General features: G+C 38.3%; 1 protein-coding gene across 2 annotated transcripts in view; it reads right to left on the reverse strand.

Moving 5' to 3' along the window:
- The window catches only part of LOC116688178 (potassium voltage-gated channel subfamily D member 3), a 71,515-nt gene that overhangs the window by 15,365 nt on the left and 44,211 nt on the right, over positions 1-11,939 (reverse strand). For both annotated transcript variants that reach the window (XM_032514017.1, XM_032514018.1), the window contains exon 3: positions 420-582. In XM_032514017.1, the coding sequence (XP_032369908.1) occupies positions 420-582 (163 nt within the window). The remainder of the gene's footprint in view (positions 1-419; positions 583-11,939) is intronic.

Below are 11,939 nucleotides of genomic sequence, written 5' to 3' on the forward strand. Positions count from 1 at the left end.
TCCTTTTCACCATCACCTGTAGTTTAGTTTTTAAAATGTCATCTGTGCTTTTGATAAAAAAAGAAATGTATCAGTCATCAAGATCTTTTAACCCTCTTTCATCATTTTAATGATCTGAATAATATATATATATATATACATATGTGTAAAAAAATAAAGACGTTCAAGAGGTTTCTCAAGCATAACCATTAGTATCCACCCACCCAGCATTTTACTCAACACATACAGCCTCCCATTTCTCCTCATTAATGTAATAACAGCTAATAATCCTGTGGTACTTTAGTCTTTTAAAAAAAGCGTGCACTCCTAATGGTCCGGTAATATGTATGTGCACACGCCTCAACAAAAACATGCTTTATTATCCCACACATCACTCTTGAATCTCCTTGTTGGGATGAAACAAAGAAACTGACTTTTACCTTCTGAGCACGGCGTTTATCTGCTCTTTGGTTCTGGTGGTAGATGCGACTGAAGTTGGAGACGATAACAGGGACGGGCAGAGCGATCACCAGCACGCCGCTCAGGGAGCAGATGGAGCCGAAGATCTTCCCGGCGATTGTCTTCGGCACCATGTCTCCATACCTAGAAATGAGATGGATGAGAAAAGGTTAGACAAAATGCTGAGATAGATGGTGTTGACTTAGGATACAGTATGTATGTATCAATCCACCTGTTTGTTAGGCAATTTGTGCATGAAAAATACCTTTGGAGAGGATAGAGTATTTGAATACACTTTGACATTTTGGGTCTGCAACTGTAGACAAAGCATTGATTTTAATGCTGCCTGCCACTCATCAGAAAGGTCCAAAAATAAAGAATCAAAAGAGCGGCAGAAGCGCCCGTTCCAAGTCAAGACAGGGATTCTGGTTGCATATGAATGTAGTGGCAGATAAAAAAAAACACCTCAGGGTCCACATGGATCAGCAGGGACGAATTGATTGCCATCATGTATCAAAGCATCAAAGCTGTAGGTGCTCAACAAATTAGGTACTTTGTAATCTGTGGAACATGATAACAAATTAGTTCATTTAAAAGGTAGTCAGAAGAAGTTCCCTGATCTGACTTTGGCTATGTCTGAAAGCACTATATTTACTTGTGTGATTTTATTTGAATTTGAATTTGTTTTGCTAAAAATCCAACCAATATTGCATTAGATAAATGCAAAAAATTCCACTTATGAGACACTCCATCTGTCTTTGAGGGTTGCGGAATCAAGCTATACACACACATCACTGACATCACCTTTTGTTAATATAAAAATATTAACTGGAACTATGATTATTAAGAATTTATTATACAGATAAAATAAGGGAATGATTACAGACTAGGGCTGCAAAACTAACTGCAATTTTATCAAAATCGCAATATGGAGGATTACAATATCCAAATTGCGAGGGGGGGAGCAATATCACAGGTGGTTCCCTTTTTTTGTCATAGGAAAAATATGTGTCAAACCATTCTGAATGAAGTATAGTGGTGCTGCTGAGACGTCCCGGCCTTCAAATTGCATCTGTACAAATCTTTGTTTTGCACAGATCCTCGTAAAAATCACACTATAAATGATTTTCACTTTTTAGTTTTGAATATTTTTCAATGAAAATAATGATACAAAAATTCCCTCCAATATTGTGACTCATATCGCAATCGCAATATCAGTCAAAATAATTGCAATTAGATAATTTCCTCATATTGTGCAGCCTATTAATTACTATTGGCCGAGACTTTGGGCCATGATGGCGTGTAGTGAAACAAATGGATTTTAAAATACAGACTTCTAGAAGGAGCTTGTAAGCAGGTTGGAAAAGACACTTGAGAGGCCACTGACAGTATTAAGGAGTGGTATGCAGTGACGGTCTGGCAATCTGGAATTCGGGCAAATGCCAGAAGGGCTGCCCCCTTAAGGACCCCTATGGGCCACTACTTATAATTTGTCTTTGGTTAATTTTGATAAGTTATTTTATGCATGCAGCCACAAATATTCAAGAGTGTACTGCAGCGAGGTGCGTGGAAAGATTAACTCGGAAAGCAGAGTTCCCAATTTCCAAGCCAGGTTAATGACAAAAATAGGGCCGGTGTGTTTCAAATGCCAGGGCCGTTTTTTGATCCCAGTCCATCACTGGTAGTATGTGAAGCAATGTTGCTGGCGCATGATTGCTACCATTTTGAGAGAAAAACAGAGTAATCAGAAAATGAGGAAGACTACAAGGAAGAAGAAGTGGATATTCTGCATAAGAGACAGTTCTCGTGACCAAGTCCTTGACACACTAATTTCCTCAAGGGCCACTTTAAAAAACAGATACAGCATGGGTTTTGATTTTGATCATCAAAGTTCCAAAGTTAACACTTGCAATTATGAAAAAGCCAATTTTTCTCTTCTTCTCTGGCCTCTTTGGATCCTCTGAGTTTCCTCTCCACTGCGTTCTCGACATAAGACTCTTGACAGGTAAGCACCATGCACTGTTGACCACTATTGAGGGCCGCTCTCTGCCCAGACGTGGAGGCTGGCTTTCAACTCCGGTTTTTTTTTTTTTGGGCCCAAAGCTCCCACTCTCTATTTTGAAAAGCGCCATAATCCGAGATTACCTCCTGTTTACTACCCACAAATTGAAGAGCTGGGGGATTATCACAAACCCAGCCTTCTGCTCTGCCTGAACAACTTACAAGAGGGAAGAATGTGATGTTGCTCAAATCCTCTTTTGAAAATTACTTTTTCCCTACAAACGAACGAGGAGCTCTGATGATGCAGACTGCAATTAATGGGACAAATGAGGGGAACACGCTATGAATTGAAAGACTGTTCTACTTCTTTCTCCTATTTCTGGCATTCACAGGATTGACCTGCATCAACTGATCCCAGTCAAAAAATCTGGTCTAAATCTAGCAAAAAATACAGGGAATATAGTGAAAATGTCTTACGTTGTTTTAAAACTCATAGCAGGCAGGCTGATGTGAACTGCAAGCAGAGTAGGCAGAGAGTCAGAAATATGAGGGCTTATTAACAAGCAAAGGAGATTTGACCACAGGGATTGTTGTTATTGTTACTGAGTCCTGCTCCTGGCTGCCAGACAATCAGACAAATCATTTCACAGTTCGTTCCACTCACAGTTTGTCAGCTGAGGAGAGATGACATTATTTTGGCTGTGTCACTGACTACTTTGTTGTAATAATGACACCCAATACCCATACATACCCAACGTGATGTGTCAAACATCATTACAACTGCGATTTGGTGGAATATTAAAAATGTTGCTCTTTGCAGTGAGTTAGTTCACTTCAGACATGTAAATAAGTCCTGTAATATGTTGTGTTATCCCTGACAATGTATCATGTATTTGTATTTGTTTACTGCTGTATTTGTTTTTTGTCAAATAAACTGCACAAAACTAAAAAAAAAAAAAATCAGTCAAAATGTCAAGAGTTAGAAACATTTGCTCATTTAAATTTAGGATTAATTAGGGAGAAATGTACATATTTGTGTATTAATACAAAACACTGAAGGTCAGGAAGGTGCTCGTCTCCTAGATAAGCAAATATGGTGTATAGATGGTTTGCCTTTATGGCAGGACAACAGCTGTTAACCTTTTCAAATCAGTATTCAGAAAGGTGCTACCATGAGGCAGGCCAGTATAGAGTAAATTATGTAAACAATGAATTATTCAAGAAAAGCCTGCAAGAGTAGTTAAATGATGCAACAAGGCCATGAAACACAGCAGTACGGCTATTTCTCCGGTAAATGGTCTTCTACAGGGATTCATTACTTTGCTTTTTCCCATCTGCCACAGTTTGAAACAGAAGCCTAAGCAGGTGGAAAAATCAATTGTGAGGGGATTTATTCAATCATGTGTTTTACCTTTCCAATCTCTTGCTTGTTTTGCTCTTCATTAAAAGAAAGTCTGCGGTTGCTTCCACAACACATGGAAGTAACTGCGTGCTGCTCATAGATCTGTGATGGGCATCAAGTAAAATAGAATTGGATTGGACGTACTGCATCAAAAAGGCCCAATGAAACCAAAGCAATCAATCCGGCTGAATGATTTTCGTTCATGGGAGGAAGAATTAAAAGCGGCAGAGTCAAACCAAGTCAAACGTTGATAAAGCTGTGATCAAGAACATTACAAAATGTTATCAGGAGAGCAGCTAAAGGACAAAACTAGTTTTTTTAATCATTGGGGAGGGGTATGGGGGGGCTGTGCTACTCTTGCTCAGGTGTTCAGGGCTTACACTGGAATTTGTCATTTTTACTTAATTCTTGAAGATGTATCACCTGTACGTCCTAAAAATGCTCAGCCAACATGAAACCCGGCATTTAAGTAATCTATCAACAACCCACACAGAAAATCCACACAAGGTGTCAAGAGCTGGTAGGATTTTGTCCGACCAACTTCAGACCGTTCTGAATATGAACTCCAATTACAAAGGTCATTTTCAGAATGCCAAGAAAATTATCAAAATGTCTTCCAATAAAGACCCATGGCTGCAGTCATCGGCGTAGCCACGAGGATGGATTTCAGGTTTAAACCCTGTGCCGTGTCATATTCTTGTGCATGAATTTACAGCAGTACAACGCATTAGACAGTCAAACCACATTAGTGTCGTTTTGTGAAGTCCATGCGGTGACTTTAGCATTACTTAACTTTGTGTAAACATGTTTTAATTTGTCCTACCAGCTGGTACTTGAAATGCACAACAACCATTGGAATTATTGCTACAGCAATGATAAGTGGGGTCAATAATAGTTCTAAAGCGTTAATTATGGATGAATCCAGAACACATTTTTTTGGGTCTACTTGAAAAAAAATAAACAGCTGGATAAAATAAACAGATAACATATGAAGCGGTGGAGAACGCAGCACAGCAGGTGTTGTGATTGAAGATGGAGGGTCATTGCAGGCTGCTAATGGTACAGCTGAAATGGGTCCCGGAGCTGATTTAATCGACTATGGAACCATTCTTAAGAAACACTTCTTAACCCTTGTGTTGTCTTCCTGTCAACCATGAAAAAAATCTGTTTTGGTCCCTTTTTTTTCATCATTATTATCGCTTTTTCTGACATTTTTGTCACTTTTTCAATACTGTGGGGACTTTTTTAAAATGTTTTTTCCAAAGTTTTTTGATATTTTTAATGTTGACGGATTTTAAGCGCTTATTTCGACGGCCTATTTTTTGTGAAAATTTTTTTTTTTTTACTGTAAACAGGTCAATTTGACCCAAGGATAACATGAGGGTTAAGTTCATGACATCATTATTACGTTGTGCAGTGCAGTGTCCGTTGGAAATGTGCCTGTTTGGAACTGGCCAATTGCTCGGCCTGTGGTATTGCTGTTTGTAGAATTCTTCAAAACCAAATTGTACCCCAAAATGACTTACAGAAGGACCCCAAACCTCTTACTATGCAACTCCACTGTACAGCCTACTACTGACTTACAGTGTAGGCTAGTTCTACATCAGAGGAAGACATTGTACTACTGTATTTACTTGACAGAAAATGGGGGATTCAGAGTGTAGACTAATCACAAAATATCACAATGACAATGTGGAGTAATCAGACACAGCCTCATGGACTCATGGCACTCAAATGGCCCATTATGAGAGCTAATCAGCACATATCTGCGTTCATCAACCACCAGAACCACAGAGAGAGCTGGAGAGAGAGGAAGGGAGGGAGAGAGAGAGAGAGAGAGAGAAACAGACACAGACAGACAACGGTTAATGCTGAAGTAGGGGATTTGATTTGAGGGGGTATTTTGGCGACAGTAATGTTATTAGTGTTGTAAATTAGCAGTAGACTTAATTAAGGGTGAGTCTGATTAAAACTGATGTGTCTGCGCAGTTCAAAGCTGAGATTTTCTCGCCTTGCACAGAACTCTGAAGGAGAGATTACGTAATGTTTTGCAAGCTCCATTTAAAGGAGAATTCCAGTCAATTCCAAGACGTAGCTCTGTTGTTTGTAAATTTGAAGTGCTGTCAGTAGAGAGAAAAAGGAAAACAATCTGTGCTGCCTACACCGTGTTATCCTCCTGCTAGAGTTAACACCCAACAGGCTTAAACAGGGCAAGTTTTAAACTTGTTTTTAACCTCTAAACATGCTAAAAATGTCATTACCAGTGCCTAGCCATGTGCAGTGATTCCTTCCAAGCGACCACAGCAAATTTGACTGCAGTAGATGTGACAGAAAGGTATAAAAGTAGTGTTAATCCATACCTCTGTTTATTTCCTGTTTTCCGGTAAAGTCCACACTAGTCGAAACTCGCCTTTCTGTCACATCTACTGCAATCAAATTCACTGTGTTCATTCAGAAGCAATCACTTCCAATGGGTAGGCACGTGTTGAAATTGACTGGAATTCTCCTTTAATACGTAGCAGGAAAAGAGTCCCCTCGCTGTTCTAAAGCATTCTGCATGTGGCGTCTGCGTGTGATGTGCAGGATACCGTCACACCCAACACGGACACACATACAGACACGTCTCGCTTTATAAGATAGATAGCCTGTATCAGGCTCTGTCTGCCTGTTGTCTGTAGCTGGTTGTGCTTTGCATGTGTGGAATTTTGAAACATCCTTAAATTCAGGAGTTGTCTTTTTTTTAATCAAAGTCAAAGACAGTCCAAAGTTGTGCAACTTTGCAAATTTTTGTGGGTCGGAGGTGTGTGTCACATTTTAGCTGTCAAAGCTCTCTTTTTGTCAAAGCTCTCTTTTTCATGTATCGTTGCTTGAGCGCCTTCCATTTACTCTGGAGAAAATGGGCAACAAAAGGTTGTCATAACCTTTGTTGGCCATTTCCTTTGCGAGTTCCTGATAAATTATGGCATTTCTTCAATTTTTGCTATCTAAAATAGCTGTTATACTTTGCTAGTAAATTAAATTTAAAAAGTCTCTCGTCTGCTTGTTTGTCCACTTACATCTGTCTTTGTTGACACCCGCCATGTGTGCAAACAGAGCGGAAAAACTGGGTGTAAATAAACTAAAACTTCGTCTTTGTTTTGTGGCGGGTTGCAAATAATGTTTCCATCAGCATTTATCACATAAGCCATATATCGATCAAGATAAAATCCGATGAGACCGAACGTATGAGCCTTCGTGCAAAATACATAATGATGTAATTTTTGGATTGTGCACCTACTGCGAGCATAAACCTAGCTTAAGTTTCTAATGTTTTAAATCCAGTTATGAACTATAACTTTTCTTGGATCCCTCCAAAAGTGAATATGCTGCTGCTGCTGCAGTGCGAGGTAAGATTTACGGGATTAATGTGAAGGGCAAACACCTTAAGCTCATGTTCACTTTTTACCACGTTTGAGGTCATTACTCCTCTTCAATTACACTTTTTCTACAATCTAATGCTTCTCTGGTGCAATTGATTCAAAGTTGGCAAACAAAATGATGGATTTATTGTTTCAAGTCATCAATGATTCTACCAATTTATTGTTTTTCAGATGGATTTTGCTGACTGAAGAGAACCTGGTTAGTCCAAATGTCCTTTTCGTACTGGTGCAAAGATATATTTGCCCTAATAAGGTTAAATTGATCTGAAAAAGCCAAATTTAATTGGTTATTTATTCATCCAAGTTACAAACATCATAGACAAGGAAACACTCATAAATGTAGTTGAATGCTTTGCACATGGAAAGTTTGAGAATTTAAAATCCTTTTATGGCTTTAAAGGATTAACTATAACACATTCATATAAATCTACTGAATATGTGGTAAAACTGCCAAATCCTAATTGCTTTTTGTCACAAACACACATTTGCTGTGTGACACAGGTTAAACAGGAGATCTCTTTGCATGATGTTTACATAATCTGCCCTTGAATTGGAATGGTTCTGCTAGTAGGCCACTAGAATCAGTGTTAGATAATCCCATTGTATATACAGGTGCAGACTTTGGAGAATGTCAATCCACTTTGCCAGGCACTCAAACAATCCCCCAAACAAAGACGCAATGAGAGGGCATTGTAATTAAAGTATCAACCGCAGTCTACTCATTATGCAGAATGGCTCCTTTCAAAATGTTATATTATTATAGAACATGGATTATTTTGTTTTCATCACAAACAAATAGTATTTTTTATTTGCGTTTTAATGTGTACTGTAATTTGTCAATGCAGAGCCATTTTTAGATATTTTGTTTACTACTAGGTAGATTAGTAGTACAGTACTCCATCATGTCATTGAAGCATAACAAAAGACGTATGTGTCAAATGTGTCAAATAAATAGAGTGGAGTAAAAAGTACATTATTTCCATCTGATGTGTAGTTGAGTAGAAGTATAAAGTAGCAAACAAATTGGTAAACAAGCTCCATAAAAAGAAAAAAAATCTCAAATTAATTTCTAAACCCTTTGCTACAGCCCTGCGAGGGATGTGAGATATTAGTTTGTGTGACCCGCTGCCACTGAGAAGAAAGCCCCATCCATCATGACCTATGTGAGCTCCTGTTTAAATTAGAGGCTGGTCTATCTCAACAGGGAGAGTTAACATCAAGAGCAAACTAACCTGCCACAGAGGGCAGTTTAAAACATGGCCCTAACAGCGGTGGGTTTATTTAAAAGCATGAATAAAGCTGGTGTATCTGAGGATGATGTATGAGAGACCAACAACTGCACAAAAGCAGAAAATAAAAAAAACAGTGAATAAAAGGAGTTCTTCTTAACCTTTATGTACCCAGGGAAGGTTTCCCAAGCAAGCATTGTCCTTTTCAACTCCCTGCTTAATATTCATACAGCTATGCTGCCAAGTAAAGCCACTGTCCTCCTCTGGGGGGGATCATTTTTTCCCCCCATTAGGTTTTTTCTGCTGGTCTTAAGATTTCAAACAAATTGTCCTTTAATATGACATGGTCTGGGGATCAGGTCTGTACTGTGAGTCATTTACAAATAGGTCTGCTAGGGGGAAAATACTTGTTTGACTTATTGCCTTAATTTGAATTAATTTGAAGTTTACATTTTTTTTTTATATATCTTAATTGCATGAGTGTTTTTTTTCAGCATGGCAACTATTTAGAAGTTGCCTCAGGGTCTTTACGCAAGTCTTAATTGCACCAACAGTATAACATCATGGAATATTAATATAACTATTTCTCGACTATCCCCCGCCTCCCATTTAATGCATGTACCGTTTTGTTTTAGCAACACATTTTTGACATCTCACTTTATATGAAGCTGTTCTGTCTTTATCTCTGTTAGCGCACGGGACTATGGGAACACAGCGCAGACAGCTGTAGCATTGTTTTTTCCTGACACTTAATATGACTGCGAACACTGCAAAATCTGTTAAGTTTGTTCTGCTGATTTCCAGCAGCAGGCCTTTCAGCTCTGCAGTAGAACATTTTTATATTTGGGGTGACCATGAATGTTGCCCACAAATGGACCTTGAAGCCCAACATAGTACTTTTATGAGTGTTGTTGATCATTTGTATAAATGATCAAATGTCATGTGTTCCAGCTGCTCATGAACAAGTGGTATTCCCAGCGGCGGAAAAAGTACTTAGATCATTTACTTAAGTAAAAGAACCAACACACTTAAATATCAAAAGTAAAAACCTTGCATGCCAATGTGACTTTAATCCAAGCATTCCCAACCAACGGATCGGGCCCCTCTAAAGAGTAAAGGGTCAAATTAATCAGGGGGGTCGGGAGATGATTAACAGGAAAAAAAAAAGAAAAAAAATGATCTACTACACAGAATTAAATAGAATCCAACCCTTAAAAAAACAAATATTGAAAGAAGTTGAGAAGCTTGAAAAGTTGAGAGAAGAAAGGTCTCTTGGGTGAAATGGCTAACAACTCAAATGTCTGAAACGGGACAAGGGACTCCAAGTAGACACATTTTTGGTAAGGGGTTACAAGCTAAAAATGATGGCAACTACCGGTTTAACTTTTAACAATGTGCTGTCTTCCATAAGCTTATATTTTTATGTAAAATCCTAATCTGGAAATGAACTTATTATTTTCTTTTTTTGTCTGTCATTTCTATGTAAACCAAAACTGTAAAGCGTCTTTCATTGTTTAGAAAGGCGTGATAAAAAATAAATGTATTATTATTATTATTATTATTAACTTTATATGTCAAATAAATATAGTGGAGTAAAAAGCTAATTAGTTCCGTTACTTTCAGGCTTTGCTAAATCTGACAGAAGTACAATAAGAGAAAACCCGACATTAAAAGAATATATTGGAAAAGTATACAAAACATGTCTTAATAAAATGATCAAAAGTTATTCTGACAACTTTAAATCAGTATAATGCTGCACGTATTTTCATTCCCCCTCCCCACCATGGAAGATTGCTCTGAATCCCTGCTCACGGTTCTTTGCTTCTGTTTGTCAAGGCAGCCTGGGCTTCTTCATGGAGTATCTCTCTATGCTGTCAGACAGGTTTCATTGACAATTTCAGCTATGCAATCATCAGAAGTAATGAAGCATAGCGTCCCGAGGATGTGACAGGAAATTCACATTTGTCTTTTGTGTTTCACTTGTCTGCAGAGATGTAGCAGCGTTTGCAGCTCAGAGAAGTGCTGGAGCAGCAGAACATTCAGAAACAATTGTGTATCAGTGCTGAGCCATGCAACAGAATTGGTATCGACTTTTTTTTTATTGAGGAAAAAAGACTACAATAAAACGTTAAGCCTGCTAAACCTTGCATTTCAAACCCTGCATTTCAGTGGATAAGGACAATAACAATTATTGCCAGAGTCAATTACAAACACAGCTATAAAATACAGCATCGAGCATTAGGCTTTGTTCTAAATCGCATTCCTCCACCTGGTGAACAGAGGATTTACGCTGTTGTACTATATGACTGCAGTGAATGGCAGACGGACTTATACGGGCTGAATAATTAACATTTCTGCGTGCTTGGAATGTTTCAGAATGATGAAATACTGAGAAATAAATGACCAAATGTTTGCAAAGACTAAGTAAGTGTATTAATCAGGAACTGAAACCCTTTTTCTACAAACCTACTTTTCCCTATCAATGAATAAGACCCATTGTTAATGATCTTCTTTGTAATGTTAATCTTTGTAATAATTCAATTCAGTACATACTGCAGCATCCACCTCTTAAGAATTACCCTGATTGTTTGGCTCAATAGTTGGGGACATAATAGCCTATATTTGGCATGAGTACTAAACCCAGAGTATTATTAGTGTAAAGGATATCATTTCATTTGGCTTCAGTATAAACATGTTTGTGCCACTGCAAAAACTGTCCTGTTTCAAGGTCTCACACATTTTTCTTCAATAAATGTATCATAAAACTAAACAAAAATACATTTTAAGTATGACATTGGGTTCCCAGTTGTCATTCTAGTATATAGTGCATACACACAGAAAACATTTCTACCTTAAATGTCACTACAGTCAAGTATTCAGACTGCTAAGTTGTTTTGTTCACTGTGAACTTTCCAACACCAGAATATGTGACATCTGGTGAGTCTAATGTTGGACAAGAGAAGTCAACATTTGAGCCAAGGATTTAACCCACAACCAATTAGTTTCTCATCTCTGCTTGAATTCTCCTTCTCTTCCTCCTGGCTATAATCTCTGTCAGCGAGGGTGGATCCAGTGGAGCTCTTGATCAGTGGTTGTAAAATGTCCTCAGCCATGATGTGATCTGGTGAACTTGCCTCCTGTGTTGTATTGGGTGCAAGGAAATGAAAATGTGGCAATTAATGCTGTGGAATTTCTGTCCATTCCCCCCCCTAATGGGCCGATCTGGTAATTCTGTGATTGAGCTCCATCACTGGAGCAATAACAAGCTCTGCACAGACTGTGCACTAACCAAATTAAATTGACATAATATCAAAGGGCAGCTGGATATGACATGCCAACCCACTGTCCTACAAATTGCTTTGATATGCAAGCATTTTGCATTAGCAATTGCATTTTGAGGAATAACCTACGGTCAATGTGCAACAAAGCTCAAACAACTCTGTTTATGTG

Source organism: Etheostoma spectabile, chromosome 4 (assembly GCF_008692095.1).
Source record: "Etheostoma spectabile isolate EspeVRDwgs_2016 chromosome 4, UIUC_Espe_1.0, whole genome shotgun sequence".
Lineage (NCBI taxonomy): Eukaryota > Metazoa > Chordata > Actinopteri > Perciformes > Percidae > Etheostoma > Etheostoma spectabile.